At 44.8% G+C, this 20970-nt stretch overlaps 1 protein-coding gene across 8 annotated transcripts in view; it reads right to left on the bottom strand.

Moving 5' to 3' along the window:
• Window positions 1-170: 170 nt before the first annotated feature.
• Window positions 171-20970, bottom strand: part of NFAM1 (NFAT activating protein with ITAM motif 1) — a 38907-nt gene continuing 18107 nt past the window's right edge. For 6 of the 8 annotated variants that reach the window (XM_090141493.1, XM_090141484.1, XM_090141510.1 and 3 more), the window contains 6 exons: window positions 20256-20325; window positions 17830-18168; window positions 16816-16925; window positions 14178-14276; window positions 9855-9941; window positions 4846-7013 (listed from right to left, as the gene is read on the bottom strand). In XM_090141493.1, coding sequence (XP_089997619.1) covers window positions 6954-7013; window positions 9855-9941; window positions 14178-14276; window positions 16816-16925; window positions 17830-18168; window positions 20256-20325 — 765 coding nt within the window. In that variant the 3' untranslated portion in view covers window positions 4846-6953. Of the gene's footprint in view, window positions 1329-4845; window positions 7014-9854; window positions 9942-14177; window positions 14277-16815; window positions 16926-17829; window positions 18169-20255; window positions 20503-20970 lie in introns of those variants that run through there. The other 2 variants (XM_090141489.1, XM_031600304.2) reach the window with 2 other exon arrangements.

Below are 20970 nucleotides of genomic sequence, written 5' to 3'. Positions count from 1 at the left end.
TGAAATTAAGCAAAGGAAGTATTAATCTGCAAATCTGCATGACAGCATCCCAGAGGAGCTCCCATCACCCGATTCATGGAAGACGATCAAGAAGCAGTGACTGCGGGAAGGGATTAGATGGGGACAGCAGGCCTTGGGGATGTCCCACTTCTGACTGTCTAACTGCTTGCTAACTGCAACATCTGCAGAGCAGGAGGTCTCAACCCTGTACATGGAGGAAACTTTCTCTACAGCATTGCTGTAGACCAAAATAACCATGCTTGGTTCCATCAGGTAGCCATAGAGGGAGTGCTGTACTCAAAGGGATCTAAGGGGTGATTGTATCCTGAGAACATTTCCTTTACATCACTGTGATTTTCTGGAGATGTCCCTGGTTCATCATCCGGTAATGACAACAAGTCCTTTGCTTAGTGTTGTTGCCATGCCACTTTCTTGGATCACACAGACCTTTCAGGAGCTGTCCCGGACAGCACCTACCTCTTCCAAGAAGTCTGTAGCATCCATAGATGGCAGCTAATTGAGATGAAAAAAAAACTATTAAAAAATCAGAGCCCTTTATTATTCCTTAATTAGAGTAAGGAGATCAAAATATCTCCTTTTCTAACACGACAGGAAAGCCAGCCTGAGCTTGCACCCATGCCGCCATGCCACCTTTATATCACATTGTGCCACCACAAAATAGGAGACCTATAGCATAGTGTGGCCAAGCAAGGACTGATGCACCACGGTGCTGTTCATCCTGAGTGTGCCACACACAATGCTTTAAAAATAAATAAATAAAAGTGCCCAGACAATTTTATAAATGTTCTAAAATGAGTTTGAACATCCTTCCTTACCTTTCTGGGTCTGTATTTTTTTAACAACACCCTTAGGGAGGCATTGCAGTGATAATTATCAGTCCAAGCATACACAAAGCATACAAAGGCATCATCTCCTGTATTTGTTGACCTTAAACAGCTTTTCTATACGTAGAAATGTAATGATCTCTGTGAAGGAAACCTCTCTACTCATTTATTAAAATGAATACCATGGCCTAACACATACAAGCAAACACAAGTGCACTAATATCTGGGTTTGAGGTTGTCCTGTAATTAACTGCTGAAGCACACAATGAAATGAGTCCACCCCCGGATCTCGGGGACCTCTGGCTGCTTCACTCACATTCTGCCTAATGGCTGTCTCAGGACAGCATGCCACAAACCTCTCTCATTTCATGCGCTTACCTTGCGAGGCTGGTGTTTGTTTTTTGTTTCTGATCAAGAGGAAAGTGTTTTCTTCTTTCTTTTAAATGTAGCTGTTCTCTGGAGGTAGGACAGGCAGTGTCAGCTCTGAAAATTCAAGATTAATCAAGCAATTAAGAATTGATATCTAGTGACTTATCATGACTAGAAATGAGAGATGCTGCATTCATTTTAGCTCTACATGAACCCAAAATAGCTAACCTGATTTTTATGGACAGCGAGATTATTTTAAATCTACTGGGGAGGAGAAGAAGAGCTACAGCTCCCTTATTAAACTGATTTCTCCAAAACCCACACCTGCGTTTCACACACTGCCTAGCAGAGAAGGACTGCACAGAGCTGTTCTGAAGAGCCGCTGTGCTCCAGACTCAGACCCTGCCTTGACCTCAGTGAGTCTGAAAGCCTACAGAAATCCTGAATGAGCAAAAGCTGAGCTGAAGTTTTACTTTCTCTTCCCCACGTGCTCACAAAGCACAGCCCTGTTTGAATAAATAACCCAACCAAGCAGGAATTACATCACATCACGGCTGTGGTTTCTTTCGAATATTCAAAAGAATGGCAAGCATTCCCATTCACAGAATGATCACAGCTCCTCTCCTTGCTCCTCTGTCTTCCCCGGGAGCTCGACTGAGGGCTTCCCCATCTTCTCTTCCCTGAGCAGAGTGCTGTGACGAGCCACAGCTATTTGCTCTGCCTGCCCTAAGCCCTCTCCAACAGCCCAGGAGATTTTTCAGGAGTTAAGACCTTCTGGGATGGATGTGCAGTAACTCATCACGTCCCCTCCATAAACATTTATTTGGGGAATTACAGCATAAGTAATTGGGCTTTCCATGGTAATTTGGCTTTTATGAGCTCTCCTTATTGCCAAAATGGTGGATACCTCCATAAGAGAGAGCAGTAACTTCTGCAGCTCAGTGACCTCTGTGAGCAGACCTCAGCCAGGCAAATGGGAGCCCTGATCAATACCTGCACAAGAAACCAGCAATGAAAGAAGAATGCTGAAACAGGTGCTCGAGACCCAGGAAGAGACTTTTTTCCCCCATACTTTATAAGACTGAAAAGAGCTCAGTAGTTCCTGCTTACCCAGCTATTGGCTCCCACCTTGACAGCCTGATCTGAATAAGAACATAGGAAGCTGAATTTTGCTCCTGACTTTACTTCTGACCCTCTGCAATTTTGGAAAAGTCATTTAACCTCCTGAGTCTCTATTTCCTCATGTATGAAGATGAAATATCATACTGAGCCTTGCAAGGACACTTGACATCTTTGATTTTAATGACATGTGTCAGCATAAAGCACCGCTGGTGGCATTACAAGGCTAATTCCCTCGCAACTGCAGTACAAGTATTTTGGGTACAATTATTACCCCTGGGAGTGCTCAGAAATCCTTGCCCCAAATTGTAGGCCTAACAGTCTTTCAGATGGGATAGAAAACAGAGGCTCTAACTGGTTACCTAAAGACATGTTCAAAGAAGCCCATATGTTAGCTTTTCCATGTTCATGCTGTTCCAATTTGGGCAATTACATTCTGACTGCTTAAAGCAGGGGAGCCAACCTGCCTGGCCCTATCAGCTGTATATCCCAATCTTTATGTGGCCAAGAGCTATGGAACACAAGCCACATATTTCAGAAAGAAAAGTGGAGCTCCAGGAGATCCACTTATGTCATGGGTGCAAAGGAGGGAAGCCTGCTCTGTCTTCATCACCTCTCAGGGGCTGGTGGCAGAGCTGTGCAGGGCCAGAGGCACCATCCATACAGGCAAAAGGCAGCCCTGGCTGGGGCGGCTCTGCGTGGCTCTAGGCGCCCACCTCGGGAGAATGGGGCCCTCCAGGGGCATGTGGGCAGGCAGGGGACAGGAGAGGGAGCAGAGAGGACCTAGGGCACCATCTGGTGGCTTCGCTCACCGCCTTCCCTAAATCCCTGACACAAGGTCACAGCCCTTGCATGGCTGAGGACTGGAGAAACCACCGAGAGACAATCCAGCAGGAAGATGGGAGCCCTGCCCTTGGCCCTTTGGGTCTTGCCGGGTGGGACAGGGGTCCAAGTAGAGCTGCAGTAGCCATTCCACTTGGGTGCTTTTCAAGTAAGTGCCTCCTTTTATAAAAAGACTCAGCCCAAGCTAGGTCTTTAGACACCTGCCGCAGAAGTGTTTAATGTCAATGATACCCCTGAGAAGGGAGAAGAAGATTATCAAAGACAAAAGCAGTGAAAGAGAACACAATGGACAACACCTTGGTAATGCATTTTGTTTCAATCACCTATCACAACAAGCTCTTTGTTGTCTACAGATAAAAGGCAAAATGTGGTTGGTATATTTCATACCAGAAAACAGCACCCATGCAAGAGTTTGTTCTCTACCAAAAAGGATGAAAACAGCGAACCACTCATATGCACTCAGCTTTTTGCCTTCTGAAAGTAGGATTTGCTGGAAAGTGTTGTGAAGGGATTGTTTGAAAGGGACTAGATGACCTCAGTGCCACCAACACCCCTTAGAGCAGTCCCAGCTAAGACAATAGGGAGAGGATCATCATAGTGAGAGGTTGCATGTTAGGACCAAAAGCTCACTCTTGGTACAGAGGATAAAGGGCCCTGTGTTAATATGTCATCTCCTTTACAAGAAAACAGTGCATTTTCCACCTTGCAACCATTGCTTATTTTGATAACGTCTCCACTTCCTGAAATCCTGTCAATACAAAGGGGTAATTTCTCTTAGCTTTCCCACCACCTGGGAATCAAAGATTACAGCTCTGCAACCTGAGAGCATGTTCTGTGTGTAACAGCACCACGCTGGGGAAAGCGAGCAGAGCCGTGGCCCTCAGGGACATCGTTTTCGAGAGGAATCCATTCTCAGCATTCAATTTAGGAATCACACAATAAAGTCCGTCATCAAGTCTCACTTGTGTGGAACAGGGGCAGATAATCCTTAACTTCTCTTCTTATTATTATGTTTCATTATTATTGTTATTTGTATTGTTCCACACTTAAAAACAATCTCTTTCTGCATCTATTCTCAGGGACCAAGAAGAGCAAACAACTGCCTTTTTTTTTTTTTTTTCCTGAACAAACCTTTGCTATAAAGAAACTGAATCAATATTATATAAATTATATTCAGTGGTTTCTCCTACCTGTGCCAGAGGGCATTTCCTCATACCTCCTTGGAAAACTCTGTACCATTTAAAAACAACTCTTCTCTCACCATCTTCTACTTTACACCTTTCTCTCTCACACACTCTGGGCGGCTGCCCACAGTGCACAACGCTGGAGAAGTGATACTAGCTTCAGGCTACGCAGCTTCCAAGCTTCCTTTTTCTCAAGCAGCAGTCTTTTAGCCTTGCAGAACCAATCCCAAACCCATTGAAATCAACACAGCAACTCCTCCTGACTTTGACAGGCTCTGGCACACAGCCCAAATCCCCAGACTTTCAGTGTTTCTTGGACATTTTTACTTTTTCACTTGATTGATCGGAACCGGTTGGGATTCGTTCAGTACTTGAGCACTGACTGTTCTAAAATAGCCTTTCTATTCCAAATATCATTCTTTTTCTTATGTTTCATTTTAAACACCTTCTGCTACTTAATATATAGAATTACTCAGACATAAATGTAAGGAACACTATTTAATAGAAAGGCAAAGCAAAACACTTCACTGCAAAGTGAGATCTTTGCCAGGAAATTTGCAGCACTATTATTTTTAGCATGTATAAAATTTAAAAAGCAAAAAACACACACACAAACAACAAGCAGCCTTATTTTGAAAGCTTACACTTTTCATCTCAACCACCAGCTTCTTCAGAATATTTTATTGCCACACTACAACGTATTTATATTTCATCTCATCATTTCTTCAAATTTGTTAAGGAAAGGAAATGTTACACCTGCACAATCCCCTGTTTCTGTTTTTGTTTTGTTGCTGTTGTTTGTTTGTTTTTGTTGTTTTTCTTCTGAGAAATGTTTTTATTCCAATTGCTATTTCTGGTCACATTAGTAAATGCTAAAATTGCTGAGTTCAAAAAATTTTATTTCTAATTATTATGATCTCTTAACAACCGGAAGACAAGTCTAGTGAGATACACTGTCTATTTATTGCTCTTTCTGAAATGAATTCCTCAACAGTGGAAAGAGAAAAAGCGTTTTCCTGTGGTTAAAGAAAGTCCAAATTGCATGTCTGAAATCTCTTCTAATAAAAAGAGCAAAGCAATAAGCGGATTATCTCTTTAAACATAGTATAGGAAGGTTGGAGGCCCTGGAGACATTTTCCATAGCCTCTATCTCTGATGCATAGCAACATTATCTTCAACTAGAGAGGGTCCTATGACCCTGGAGCTCCGTTTTAATTTGATCTTCTTCTTTAAAGAGGTTTCTATGATTCCTCTCAAGTTATGCTACATATTCTTATTTTGGGTTGGTTTTGTTTGGTTGTTATTTTGTTGTTGTTTTTTAATCTGAGATAAAATGGTCTCAGCTTTTTGATCCACTGGCTTGATCGTGTTATATGGATATTAAATGTAACCTTTTCTCTACCAGAACTAGAATATGCATCAGCACAAAAGGTAGGCAAGTTCCAGCTGACAGGAGAGAGAAGAGCTTGGACAGAAAATTCACCTTGAGGGTCTCTCTCCTCTGGTCATTCTAAGTTTGAGAACTTGTCCATATGCCCAAATAATCTATGAAGGAAAATTAAGCAAAACAAAACTTGTGTCTTTGTTGGGAAATAATGGCCAGCTGAAACAAAGGCAAACCTACGGATTTTGGTGAGGCAGAAATACCAAATCTCCTCCTGCAGAAATTCAAAATCCCAAACAGTAAGAATGCCCATTGCCAAAAAGAATAGCAAACTGGGGAGATCAGCTTGAACTTCTCAGGCTGGGATACATTCAGAACTGTTTGGATTACGCCGCCCAGCAAGGGAGTTTCCTCAGGTTTCCAGCTTTTCCTTTTCCTTGTTCTGGAAGAGTCACTGCCACCAGGACATCTTGGCAGGCATGGATATTTTCTCTGTCTTCCTCAACTCCATTTTTATTTCTGTTCATGCATTCCATCCCTCGACCGATACTGCTGATATTGCTGAAGGGAAAGCATTTCTTCCAAGGCACTGATTTGAGTCAGTTGAGTATGGTCACAGCAGGCATCTGTGACTACTTGATGGGATTAGCAGATTATGAGAAAGCATGTTTCACTGTGGGGTTCCTGAGAAAGGAAAAATGGGCAGGTGGATGCTTGGATCTTCGTTAAACTATGCATGAAGGCCTGATGGCTGTGTCAGGAAAGCCATAGGCACAGGATCAGATGGACTGCTGCAGGTCAGGATTCAAAGATCAGGTCAGCAAGCAGCGAGGTCTCTGGACTGTGATACCACTTCCGAGGATCAAGATTCAAGTATTTCAGCCAAGCCAGGTGAGAGAAACCTCCACAGATCCCATCTGCACCATTTTTAAGATATGTGTGACTGCTTGACAAAAAACAGCTTTTCTTTTGCATCAAACAGCTTTGCTGCAAAATAGCTTTGCTGCATAAATACAGACTGAGCTCCCATGGGATCTGAACAGATGTATTCTGCTGCTAATGAAGGGCAGTCTAGAGGGAGCCCAAGGTTCATGAGTTCCCCATGGCTGTGCCCTGAAGTCACTGTGGGTCTTCACAGAGAACTGAGGGTGTAGAAAGTAGCTTTGTCGTGCAGGAAGATGTCTGATTCACACAGGGTCAGGTTTTCCCTTAGATATTCTCATACAGTGTATCACCGTATTCTTCTAGAGTTTCTTCCTCCTTAGGTGTCTGCAGAATGATGAAAAGGAGAAAAAAGAAATGGAGGAAAATTATTCAAAAGAAGATGAATTAATTCTTAATCAGCAGACACTGACGTTTGTTCTGTTAGAAATGGCTATAAGTGATCTGCTGAAACGGAAGCTGCTATGCTGAGAAATGTTGCTCCAAAAGAGACGAAGGTGACTAATCCAGCCCAAGGGATAAAGATGCCTCCTTTACTTGTCACTCTTCGCCCAAAAAGCCGTCAGACAAGGAGGGGAGGGAAAATTGGACTTGGTAAAAAAATAAATCACTTTGGATTCTGTGAAGGAGGAATTCCCTGACCTCCCCAATCCTGTTTCTTCAACAGTTGAGTCTATTCCTCACAACTGTTCCCTGTGTAGACAAGGCGCTGACAGACTGATATTTTAAGCGCCGCGTGGCACAGGCCTGCTGTAAGCAAGGTTATACAGCGAGTAGCTGGAATGCCAGAGGGTGAATGGAGCCCTACCTACACTAGCTTCTTCTCTGTTGCCACCACCAAAGGGAACTGTTCTACAAAATCTGAGTACAGGCACCTCCACAGCAGAAACAGACACTAGAGGATTAACCCCTCACCACCCAGGCTGGCTGTCAGTGCAATGCAAGAGCTTGCAAATGCTCTCGTTTCAAGTGCTCTCTGCGCTGCATCACTTTACATGCACCACCCTGCACCAAGGGCTGGCTGTGATCCTCTGCAGTGAGTCTCAGCCACAGTTCAGCAACCCAAGCTTCCTGCTCCAGCCCAAACTCGCTGACCCACTACATTTGCTCTTAGAAAAGCACCCTATTAGGTTCTGACATGGCCAGCTAGAGGATGAACATCTCAGGTGGCCAGAGCCCAGGATGATGGAGTGGGAAGCTGATCAAGAGGTTTTGTCACTGCAGTGAGGAGCACAGTCAAATTCACCTGTGCAGAGAAGGCCATATCCCTTTGAGGGGAACCAAACTCATTTCTGGCTTTTGTGAAACAACCTCAGAGATTAATACAGTTCTCCCCCTTTTCCATTTTAAATCATTGTTCACAGCACAGAGAGCCCAAGGCCTTGGCATTCTCTTCCAATCCTCACAGTTGCTCCTACTGCAGAAGCTCCTTTCCACTCTTCTCACTTGGAGAGGATAAGCAGAACCTTGAGGTGGGACATAGAAGTGGGGGCGATGGAGCCCTGCCACTCACACTTCCCTGTTTCTGACCAGCATGAAGACTGAACACACTCAGAAGTGTGTCTGCTCATGACAGTGAGAGCTCATCCCATCACCTCCCTTTGCTCTCTTCTCCTTTGTTTCTCCCATCTCTTTTTCGAACTTTACCTCTCCCCCGCTGAGACCACAAGAGCCAGACCCACTGGCACACAGATACTCCTTTGCTCTTGCTTCATTGCTTTGTTCCCACTCTCTTTTACAAGTTTGCTAAAGCAGCAGTTCAGTGGTGTGGGCCACACACAGGTGATTCAGCACAGCCCAGACAACTTCATGGTAGGAAAAAAGACATGTACTGCATCTCCTCATTCAGACCAAATCATTTAGAAGGAGGCAACTGATAAAGGTATACAGATGAATAAATACGACAGAGAAGAGAAATCTGGAGTGACTGATCTTCCTACCCAATTAGTTCAAAATGCAAGAACACAAGAATAGGGATGCTGTCTCTTCCAGTACGTAAGATACACTGTGGTAGAAGACAGCTTATATAAAAGAACCTATTCTTCCCTTCAGTAATCAATTGCAGTAATCAGATACCTGTCACTGCCTCTGCTACCACCACTTTAAAGCCACAGAACTAACTGCAGGATGCCACCGGTGCTGGAAGCAGAACACATCAACCAGTTCTGACATGGAAGAAGGCACTTGGTTCTATACTACTGGATTTGTGACAGTGCTTCAGACAATGGAAAATACTGTCCTTCATGAAACAGAGGGATGGTGCTAGCTGAAGCTGGCTGCAGGCTCCACACTGCATAGTTAACCTCTGCAGCAGGACATCAGAGAGAGAAGCAGGAGAAATTTTTCAGAAAATTTTTCCTGTGTTAGAAGAGTGAATATACTTTTTAAGTAGATAAGAGTTCTGGAGGGGAAATGAACAACAAAGATCTGAGGACAGGAAGGAAGCGTTCCCTGGGGTTTTGTCCCTAGAAACATCTGATACTTGTGCTAAGGGCAGGGTGCAGGGCTGTGTGGGCCTCTAGTCTACACCATATGGCCTCCACAATTGATCCATGCCTGCATATTCCAAGTTGCAGCTACTTTCAGTATGAGTGGATTCAGTTCCTTGTCTCTAACTCGTAACTCTCAGCCGAGCAAGAAGATCCAAGACATAGCCACACTGCCTTTTCTTGCCTCTGTTCAGGCCATCTTACCTTCTTTTACCAGGTGCTTAAGCTCTCAGGTGCTTAATGCCAGCCAGAGTAAAACTGTGTCCCGGGTCTACCCCTAGTGCACAGATTCCTCTGTGCTGGAAGACTTCTTGGCTGCCTAAACAATATGGAGAAGGTAATAAGGGAGGGCAGCATCTGGCCAACTCTCCATGAATACCTGGGCCATTTAGAGGGAGCAATGCCAAACTTCTCAGCACCTTTCAGCAAAGCATCTGCATGAAGCCAGGACTGCCAGAATCAGTAACACTGAAGGAGCAGGGGTTCTGTCAGAAGCAGGAATATACACTACATGTGCTGCCCAGCTGACGAGTGGATGTCACGTCCCATTTTCCTCTTTCAGTGGGGCTGGAAGTGGTGAAATAGCAGGCACATTTACTACCTGCTAGGACCGTGGTGCCTCTGAGCTTTCCAGCGTCTAAGGGAATTCTCCAAGAATGAACACAGACCCAGCCTTTACCTTGCCTGGAAGACTCGTTCTGTGTTCTGGGATCTTCGTGTTGTTCTCGAGGACAGAGTAGACCTCAACTTGCTGCGAATCCAGGCACTGGAAGAAAGAAAAGGGTAAGGTTCACATAAAATGCTTATGTTTAAGCACACCTGATTCCTCATCTCATGCCTGCCACTTCTGTGGAACACCTGACCTCCAAAATTCTGAAGTTCCTGTCTTGCACAAAAATAAAATAATTTTTTGTCCTAAAACTTCTATAGTGCAGTTTCATCACCTTTCTTTTTCAGGCTGATAGACATAGGTTATGACACTACCTATCCAATATAAGACAGAAGAGAGCAATGCCAATGTCCCTGCTTCCCTCCAAATCATCACAGAATGCATAGGAAAGACCTCTCTGTCTGTGGTGCACAAAGGGAACCACGGGTAACAGGCAGCAAGCTGCATCTTTCAAGACTGTTTGGGTACCTAATAGCCAGAGGTTCATGCTCTTGGTTGTTCTGGGCACACAGTGATGAGAAGGGAGGTTAGTCTAGGGTCCTCAAGTACAGGGCTGTTGAAAACAGGAAATCCTACAATAGGCACGATTTCTGCTTATTGCCTGGTATTTTTTTTTTTTCCAAGCTAGAACTGTCTTTTCTTCTTAGAGTGAGTAAAGAATAATAATAATAAAAAAAAAATCAATACACTTGCAGGCCCACAGACATATCCGCAGTCCCACACGGATACAGAGAAACACACACACGTTCTACATGTGTATGCACCCGTTGGTCCCCCAGGTAATCATGTCACAAGAGATGCATGTCAGTTTGAGTGATGTTCCAGATCTGCCTGAAGGATCAAACATAACAATCAGGAGGACTTTTCCATGTGTGTTTCAAGGATGACAGCAGGTTGCCAAGGTGGCTGTTTCTCTGGCAACAGGAAGATGGGAGGAGCTCAGCCGTAAGAGGGGCAGATGGTATTAGTGGAGAGACTGTGAAGGGAGCAAGACGCCCTGCAATAAAGCAGAGGGGACCAGCAAAATACAGGGGCTTTCTCCTGGCACTGCCAGTCATCTGACCCCCATCGTTTCATTGGGAGTTCAGCATCTTTCTGGATCATGGCCAGCAGGACAGTGGTTTGAACAGGACAAAACAACAGCAGAGCAGCATTTGGAAATGGAGCTGGAAGCAAGCCCCCATCAGGAAGGGGCCATAGTGAAAGAAGCTCCATGTGGCTCTCCCGTTTCCATTCCTCCTCCTCTGTAAGAAGTCAAAGAACTTCATTTCTCCATGTCTCTCTCCCAAGATCCCACTTGCCTGGAGCACACATTCCCAACTACTTCTGCGTGCACAAGCGTGCACAGAAAATCTCATTTCCCTTTCCTCATTTTCAATTCTCTTTGTGATGCTTGCAGTGAGGACCTTGTCCTGTGTGCTGTGCTCCCAACAGCCTGGCTCTGCATCCCATTGACATGACAGGCAGCCTTTTTCATTGCTTTAGTCCAAAGCCACTCATGAGCAAGACGTATCTTTTTAGTGCTTAAACTTCCAAAGAGATTCCCTCTTTTTGCAAGCCCTCCTTTCCATGAAGGCTCCTGACAGTGCTTTGCTGACCAGTTGGAAGGCTAGTGTCTCCAACTGCCATTTGCAAATCAATTACTTGTACACAGTCACTGAGCACCTGCTACAGTCGCAATGGTAGCACGCAGGCCTCTCCTCCCTGCTGGCAGATGCCTTCTCAAAAAGCTCCTGTGCTCTGGAACTCGCCTGCGCTGCAGGAGCTCTGTTTGCTGCTGAAAAAAAAAGCTTGTTTGAAGTGTAAAGCAGGCAAAGCAAGGCCCTTGGATTGTTATTTCCAAGCTGCTCATTAACTAGGTGGCTAAGCTGGAAGATGGAGGGAAATACAGGTTTTGGTCTGGGTGGTGCGATGAACTCCTCTGGGGCCACAGGAAGGTGAAGAGGCCTTGCAGTGCTTGGCAGTGTAGTGGAACAAAGCAGGTGTCCAGCTGCCCCCACTACAGGGACTTTGTACAATCTCAAGCTGCTTTTCACTGCATACATTCTCCCTTAGGGACCATAAGGTGTCACCTGGAATAGATGGTGGGGAGAGCATTTGCTCCTAGCGACGTGCAGCAGAATGGCTTTGCAGAAGGTATGCTGGGAGCCTTTCTGTGCCAGGGACAAGCCTTGCTGCCAGGGAAGATAGCACAGACCATTTAACAAGCTGCACCAGCCAGTTCCAAGTCCTTGCCTGTATGTCCAGTCCTGCTGTCTGTTGTGTCTGCTCCAAGCTCCAGGCCCGCTAGAACACTGTGGCTCCCTGACTTTTTTCCAGACTTAAACCTTCTGCTTTCCCTCACAGACATCACATCTGGCACATGCTGGCCTCCTGTCCCTTCACCTAATCTCTGATCTCCCTCTTTATCTCATCAGTAGAAGTGACCTTCCAGTCAACCATACAATTTCCTTGCCTTAGCTTCCCCCATAGTTGACCACAGATAGAAATCTGTCCCTCCCTTCCCAAGGAATTAAGCGCTGTGCGTTCAGCAACCGGGTTAAGCACCAACAGGATTTCACAGAGCATGCTCTCCATCCCAGGGCTCACCATCTCCTCCCAATTATCTTTTCCATAACATCTCAGAGCCCTGCTCTCACCGTGCGCTGTGTCTGCTGCAGGAGTTGCTGCCTCATGCCTGAACGAGTCACAGCATCTGCTCTGTGGGGCAGGCTCACACCCCATGGCATACATGACATGATTTGAGGCTGCCTGCAGCTCTGCCAAAGAGGGCTGAGCTGCCTGCTCTGCACACTGGGCTGGCTGCAAGCCCTGCACAGCTGGCGTGTGGCTAATGGGCTATGGGGGAAGGCTGGATGGGCCAGGTCCATAGGGCTCCTGGAAGCAGAGGAGCCCAGCCAGCTACCGGGACTGCCTGTGCCTAAGGCTGGCTCTGCTGGCTTGCTGCATTAGACTTAGTGGGGCCTCCTGAACAGAACAACATGATGAAACATGTAATTAAGATGGAGCTAAGGATGCATGACGAGGCCGACTGAGCGAGAAATGGATTTGAATTTTTTTTTGTCTCCTTGCAGAAATCATCCACTTCAGCAGGAAACTACCCGTTTGGATTTTTAAAAGACAGAATTAAAAAGAAATTACTTGATACAAATGAAAAGGTTTATAACCTACAACATCCTTTGCCCAAAGCATTTCTTTTTACCCAGAATAAACATATCACATACAATATACAGTGCTTTCTTTTAAACCTCCATTTGAGAAACTGAAGGGCCACAAAGCAGTGCCCCCCACTCAGTGAAGTGTGAACAAGAAGGGGGCAGGCCTGCCCTTGCTTTCACATCTGCCCCCTATCAGATTTCCATGCCTCTTTGGCAGGGCTTTGCTCTTCTCCACAGTACATTCTCCAGAGCTCTGCTTTGTTTAGTTTAAATGATTCATGCAGCTGAGCTTACAGGTTTTCCTTGGAGAGACTTTTCCAGCCCTTACAGACCTCACAGTCAGAAAGGTTTCCTAATATTCAGGCAACATCCTTCTCTACTCACTTTCATTTCATTCCTCCTCATTTGTCCCACAGACCATGTGGAAAAAAAATAAATGAAATAAATCATTCCCTTCTTAGCAAAGCAGCCCTCCCATGGGAGTTAAAGGAAAAAAAAAAAAAAAAAAGGAATACATTTTAAATGAAACTGGATGGGCTGCAAATGTGATTAGGAGTCATGGTTTCTTGAGGCAGTCAAGGTCTGGACTTGACGTTTCAGGAGAGCCACTCCAATCCTATTACCTATGACACTGCCACTACTGGGCTCAAAGAGTGGCAGCAGTCAGTGTTCTCTATTCTGGGGAATGTAGAAAGGAGATTGGCTGCATTTTATGCAGTTGAAAAGGGGAAATGCTCCAAAAAAGTCTCCTTTCACTTTCTTCCTGCCCTCTTCCCCAGAGTGCTAGTCAGCCAGTTCAGGACTGCAGTTGTTGGTGGGAGTGTTTCTCTCTGTGTCACTTCCCTGAGTCATCAATCTCCATCTGAGAAAAGCATGTCATTGAGACACTCTGCAGTACAAGTGAGGCTGAGGTCCAGTCTTCCCTTATGACTTCTGGAAGCCCTTCCACCTCCAGTGCCAGGAGCTCTCCATAGCCCCATGCTTGCTGCTCAGTTATATGCTGCTGGCGGAGGGAAGGGTGCTGCCCCCCAGCACAGGGCATGGCACAAGAATTTGGCACTGGAAACAGGATGGAGACGTGCAGAGTCCTGAGAGGAGCTGAACAGGGCAGAGCACAGAAATGGGGCTGCCAGGTATCACTTCTGTTGAGATGGAGGGTGATTCTGATACTCACGTCATAAACAGGAGAAGGTGTTGGTGGGCTTGCTGAAGGAGGCTGAGTTTCTGTCTTCTGTCTCCTGATATTTAGCTGGTTCTTTTTAGGACACAATATCTGCTCAGGACAAGACACAGAATTACACATTTGGAAAAAACATCATTTCCCCAAGGATTAAATGAATGCCAGTGTCACATCAAAGCCAGCTGCCTACACACCCCCTGAGAACTTGCACAGTATGGAATGATGGCATTTTGCACAACACAGGCCAGTCACTTTTCTCACCATTGAGTGAAAGGAAGGAGTCTGACAACTGACATTGAAGCACTGGAAAGCAAAACTGGGCTCTGTCTGTATATAGAAATCAGCTCTACCGCTGACAGCAGGATGGAGGAAATAGGTATTTAACAGCACATGACAATGCTGAAGGATGGAGAATAAAGCAGATCCCTGTTCAAAGTGCAAGAGGAATTTCAGAAAGGCAGAATGCAGTGATTTTTGTGAGGATTTGGCTGGGAATATGTAGCTAATACACAGTCTAGAGAAAAGCACCAGGCAGGCATTAATGATGATATATAGTCATTGATACACTAACAGGCAGGTCCAGCACGGAGTTATGGAGTTGAAGGAAGAAAGTCTTTTCCTCTGAATTGTTTCTCGCATCGGATGGCTTCTCCTTGAATATGCTTCATTCATGCACAGGTAAAGGTTAGCACTGCTCAGCAAGCAAAAGAAAGAGGCAGAGAAGGCAGAAAGCTTTGCTAACTATCTCTGTTTTAATTCAGAAAGAAGTGGGATGATTATATTCACATCACATGAAAACGATGAACTGCTTTCCAGTCCATTAGTAACTAAGGAGGATGCTAAATAGCTTCTCTTAAAGATAAACATTTTTAAACCAGCAGGTCTGAGCAAGCTGTGGTGAGAAATATGGTCTGTGTTCAGCAGGAGGGCAAATGTAATGACTGCATGATCTCTTCAGGCCCCAAGGAGAGCCTGTAGGTCTGAGACTTGCTGGCCTGGCTCAAAGTCTAGAGATGCCAACTGGCAAGCTGTGAGAGTGCCTCCCTCCTATCCCCATGGATATGCTGTCTAGGCAGGCAGAGGTAGGGGTTCATCTCCAGCCTAGGCACTCTGCCTCTAACTCCTTCCCCCTCCATCTGCCTGCCTGCAAGGTAAATCTCACGAGATTTGCAGGTCTGCCAACTGCTGCCACTCTGTGTTCAATCGCACTATCTCTGAATGTGCATGCTGAAGCCTGATGCTCCTTGGAGCCAAAGGTCTGCATCAGCAATGTAGCTTTCACATAAAAATGTGCACAGACTCTGCTGCTGTAATGGCAGAGGGCAGCTTGACAGAGTAAATATGGGTGGATACAATACCTAAAAATCATAATTCCCCAAATTCAATTCTAAAATACATCAAGTCTATTCAAGCCAGCCTTAAGATATCCAAAAGATTGCAAAGGAACATCTGAGGGTAGCAGCAATAGGAACAGTAGATTTTGCCTGGCCAACAGAGATTCCATTATTAAAACTTCAAAGTTTATTCCAAGGGCTCCTGACTCATTTAGACCTTTCAGTCCTACTTTCAGCTCTTCTCCTGCTCTGCACCTCTTATTCCCCACTTGGGTTTTCCCCTTTACCCTCTGTTCTTTCTCACCCAGATGGTTCCAGTCTGTGCTACTGGCCTTTTCAACCTAAGGTCCCTGTGATCCCAGTCTTAATACCCTCCTCCAGGCTCTAGTGCTTTCTCACTCCTGCTCCCAGTCCCAATTTCCCTCCCAAGACTCCTCATTTCAGCCTCACAGAACTGCTGACATTGGAAGATGCCTCTGGAGTTTGTCTAGTTTAATCTGCAGCCTGCTCAGGGTCAACTTAGGCAGGCTGCTCAGAATTTTGTCTCACTCTTTTTTCTGAGTCAGCTGTGACCTCTACACAGGCTTCCTTGGGATACTTGCCCTGACCTTCCCCTTTAACACTGTCTCTTAATGTTTGCTCTGCCAAGCATATGCTCGATACTCTGGTCCCCATCCCCTCCACGCTGCAGATTGTTGTTTTCTACAGTATCCAACCTATAGCTCAGGAATGCAGTTTCCTTTCATCAGGTCGTGCCTTCACACCAGAGTAGCCCCCATCTTGAAGAAGGATTAGAAACAAGGAAAGCCCTGCTCTCCTTCCACCATTAGGACTGCACAACAGATGCACAGGACATTCTGTGTGGAAAGACAGCATTGCACAGGATTCCTTAGACAACTGAGCTGCTAAATTGACAAGAGACACAAACTAAGCACGCACAAACTGCAATTTTCCAAGGACCCATCACAAGGCTACACTGCTTGAATATTCTCAGGGCCAGCATACTGCTGGTGTGACTTCTCACCCTATGTCAGATCCTTGCTCTAAAGCAGAGCATGCCAAAGTCAAAATGGTTATTAGAATTTATTTAATGGACAAATCAATGACTTGCTTTATCTTTTCTGTAATCTTTTTTCTCAGAATGACTGAACTTAGAAAAAGAAAATAAACCTGAGGCAGACACTCAGCACGGAAAATTTCAGCACGGGGAGTTCCAATCCAGCCAAGTTAGAAGCAAGTGAAATAAATTCCTAGAATGGGTCGTGTCAGGTATTGGTTTTTATTTGGTAATAACTTGCCTTTCTTTTCCACACTAGCAGAGCTGTTGCGGTGATGCTCAGTGCAGCCAGAAGAGTGGTAAAGGTAATGAGGATTTCTCGCCCATAAGAGGTCTGTGCATACCCTGTACCTGTGAGAAAGAAGGCAAAAGATTCATCCTGTGAGCAGAAATTATGTTTCTTGTGTTTTTAACAGATTAGAGGGAGGTGACATATATAATGGCAGCCAAAAAGGCTGGTAGGTAGCTAGAGGCTGGGAAAGGTCTTGAGTGATGGGGGAGAAAGGCAGATGGTGGAAAGCACACAGGCTATGTGAAAGAGCGGAGTGGGTACTGCAAACATCCCTTGACCGGTGTAGCAAAGCCTTTTCATCGTGGCTCTTCACATTTACCCTAAGTAATTCTTCATATCCAGCATTCAGTAATGCAAATCCAGCCAATCAGCAGCATGCACTTTCTTACCACATTTCTAAAGCATTTGCTCTTATCTTTCTCTGAAGGTCTCCCTTGTTTTCCAGTCTGTGCATCAGTGGAACAGCTGAAACTTTGTAACCACATGGAAAAAGGGGAGGGATTAGGCTGAGCCCCTAGACTGACTGTGAGCCCCCAACAGTCAGCACCTAATCTGTACATCTGATTACAGTGAGCACCGTAACCCCCGACCTCATTTTCATCCATCTCTGTCACACTGATAAAGGCCAAACCATGCTGTGTCCTGGACACTGACACTAAAAACACCCTACCCGGTCCCTGTTTAGAGCTTGATTTTAAGGCTGGTGCTCCCAAGTGCCTGTGGAGGGTAGGTAAAAATTACTGCATATTTATGTTACCACCTATGAACTGGGAACAATGGCACAGGTAACCTATGTAAAACACATTCAACTGTGATGGCATTAAATATTGGGTATTAAGCATTACTCCTATCTGACTTTATAGCTTGCTTGGATAGAGGAAGAAAAGAATAAAGATCATATTTTCATAGAAAAATCCAGCTGATTTTTAACTGTACACCCTTCCTTTCTGGTTGTTCACTTACCTCTAACAAGGACAAACACTCCCTTTCCCTTTATCTGGATGTCATTCCATTGAACTTTGCAGTAGTATGTGCCAGTAGAAGAGGTGCTTTCAAGCGGCATTGTTTTGTAATTGTAAGATTTGATGGCAGTCTTATTTTCTTTTCCAGGAGGGATATCTACTTGTTCTTTCTTATTATAGATGGATACTTCCTGGTCCCATGCATTAATCCAGTAATAGAAGATTGTAAATGTGGTGTATTTCAGATTGTACGGGAAGATGACTTCACAGGGGATGGATACTTTTTCCTTAAGCAGTGCAACCTGGATTAGAGGTTTCTGCTGTACACTGACATCTCCTCCTGTAAGGGTGATAATTGTTAGCAGTCATCTATAAGTCAGGAGAAAATTGCTGCCCCAAAGACACAATCACATGGTGAAAATAAATGTACGCCGAGAAGCATGTCTAGAGCAAGCAGTGTTGGCCCTTGTCAGAAACTGAGTGATGCAGAGCACGTGCCCCCTGTGATCTGCCACATCTCTTAGGTAATTGCTGTGTGATTTGAGATAGCCTGTTGCAATCACAGGCTTCCCCTTTTCCCTTGTGAGCTCCTCTGCACAACACCAGCGTACAGAAAGACAGGAAATGAAGCAGGAAGTGAACTGATTTTGCCCTGGTGTGAGACTACTTATAAATTATGAAAAAGGAAAGCAATTTTCCATGACAAACACTAGCTGGATGTTTTCTGTAACTCCTGAGTTACAATCCTCTGCTCAGGTGTGTACACCTGCATGTGACCACTCTACACCAGCAAGAAGGTGCCGTGTGCAAGCAGGTGCATCTGTGGAACAGTACGTCTCTGAAACATGAGTGAGGAAGGAAATTGCATATTGTGCATGGGGCCCTGCACTGGGGCCATGAGAAATAAGACACAGCTTCATCACTCCCAACTTTTGCTGCTGGAAATGGGTAGCAAAGCACAAGAGTGGTTGCTAGATGCAGGGAACTATTTGCGGAAGACTGCAGATCTTAAATATCTACATGTGACAGTATCTCATGCAGAGACAGGAGATCATGCCCTTCATGTGCTTCCTCCTTAGGTCTGCTGAAAGCAATCTGTCACTGCAACTCAGTAGGCAATGGTGTAGGGAGTTACAAGAGAGGATGAATAAGCACAGATGGGGAACCACACCAAGTATGCTCTCTATTTCGTAAAATAAAAGAAAAAAAAAAGCTAAGAGTGAGTCTAGTAAGGAGCCTGGGATACAGGATCACTTGGCATCCCAGTCAAATCTGGGTTTAACATCAGACTCTGGATCCATTTACTTGGTAGCTGATAGAATACCACAAATAAGCCCTTTAAGAGGAGGCCTGTGCAATGTACTGCTGTAGTTAAAAAAGGGAAGGGAACTGGAAACTTGCATTCAAGTTTTGTCACAAAATGATGGAGTCAGGATTCTTTCACAGACGTGAAAATAAAAGGAGAAAAATATAGAGAGGTAAAGTAGAGCTTTTCCATTCGTGATTTTGATGGCACTCTCTGGGGTTCAGCATCTATGAATAGGATCATAACAAGGCATTAATAAAGTGGTCCCAGAACACAGCCAGACTTGCTTTCCTGTCATCATGCAGTAATGCTGCATCAGAACAGCAGCATCCATCTCTGTGTGAAGGGGCCCAACATTGGAAGAGGCATCCCTGACAATGCTACTGAATGCAGACCACTAAGGAGAATTGAGGGGTGGAATGACAGAAGGAGGGCACAGCCACTGTCCAGTAAAGACTTCAGGGAAGTAATATCAGTTAAGGAAAATCCTCTACAGATGACATAGCCAAGTACAATAGCCCAAGAGTAAGGAAGAGCTTAGGTTACATCATTAGAAAAGGGTTCTTGGCTGTAAAAGCAACTAGGATACAATGAAATCCTAAGGGACACGGTCTTTTTGAGCGCACAGTCCTGTGTGCACTAGATATAATGTTATGGAAAGAAGGCAACAGAAAATCCTGCAGCCACAGTGGGAGTGATAACCTGAGTAGTCTCTTCTGGGCCTTATTTTCTAAAATAAATCACCATCCTTCTCGTCATCTCTACCAGCAGAACACACATGAATGCAGTTTTTATACAAGGCATTGTAAAGTATCGCTGTAAAAAAGCAGAGGAGAGATCCATCTTCTTACAGTATCCCAGGAGCCATTAGTTTGAGAAGAACATGCCAGGGAAAAAGCCAAACCATTTTATTTGGGTTATATAACCCTTCTCCCATGTTCCCCCTTTCTTAAGGATTCTCTCTCCGAGCTTTGAAATGCTTAAAAGACAGAAATAGCAGCAGTGTGCAAATTCCTAGAGGGGAGCTCTGGAAATTAGCAGAAGATAGCAGCTGGAAATGCTCTAATATGAACAAACGTGAGAGTAAACAGAAGGGAAAAAAAAAAAAACTTTTTTTTTACCTCCATAGTGAAGCAACCGAAGAAACAGGAAGATGACTTTTAGATTAGAGCCCATGGTAAGGTCAAAAGGCTGTAAGAAAGCAACCAGATATGAAGATCCAGAAGGCAAAAAGAAATTGTATTTCATGAGGTCTTCCTGCATCTGAAAGGGCGTTTGATCCCCTCCCGTTTGTGCAGGGACACGCGGGACAGACACACACTGCCTTTGGCAAGCTGTTCCTGGCAGATGCAACCTCTTCTGCTTTTCTGTCAGACTCCTCCCTGCACTGTGGTTCATTTCTCTGTACTATTGTCACGGTGTTATATCTATCAGCAGGTGTCAAAAGATTAGACTGTAAGCTCTTTAACGCACAGAGCTTTGTCTTCCAATGACCATAAAACATCACACACATTTAAAGTAAACTTTGTCACCTTCTGTAGTGACCAAAGCCCCAGGTTGGAATACAGAGAAAAACGTGCTTTGATTGATGCAGCTTGAGGTCATCTGAGGTAAATGTAGTCAGATTCATTGAACAAGTCAACTGATTCTAGAGCAATGGACAAGCTTAAAAGTGGCACATCAGGGTTTTTACAATAATTTTGTAGGAATTTGTTTATACAGTTGTTTTGGAACAGCTATCCCTGACTACCTCACTCCATTGACTATCCAGATTTTGGAATAAGGGCACTTCAAATTCTCTTACTCAAGTGGCTATCGTGCAGTGCCAACAGTGCG

This window comes from Phasianus colchicus, chromosome 1, assembly GCF_987193195.1.
Source record: "Phasianus colchicus chromosome 1, bPhaCol1.hap1.1, whole genome shotgun sequence".
In the NCBI taxonomy this organism is placed as follows: Eukaryota; Metazoa; Chordata; class Aves; order Galliformes; family Phasianidae; genus Phasianus; species Phasianus colchicus.
This window is presented reverse-complemented; position numbering and strand designations above follow the sequence as displayed.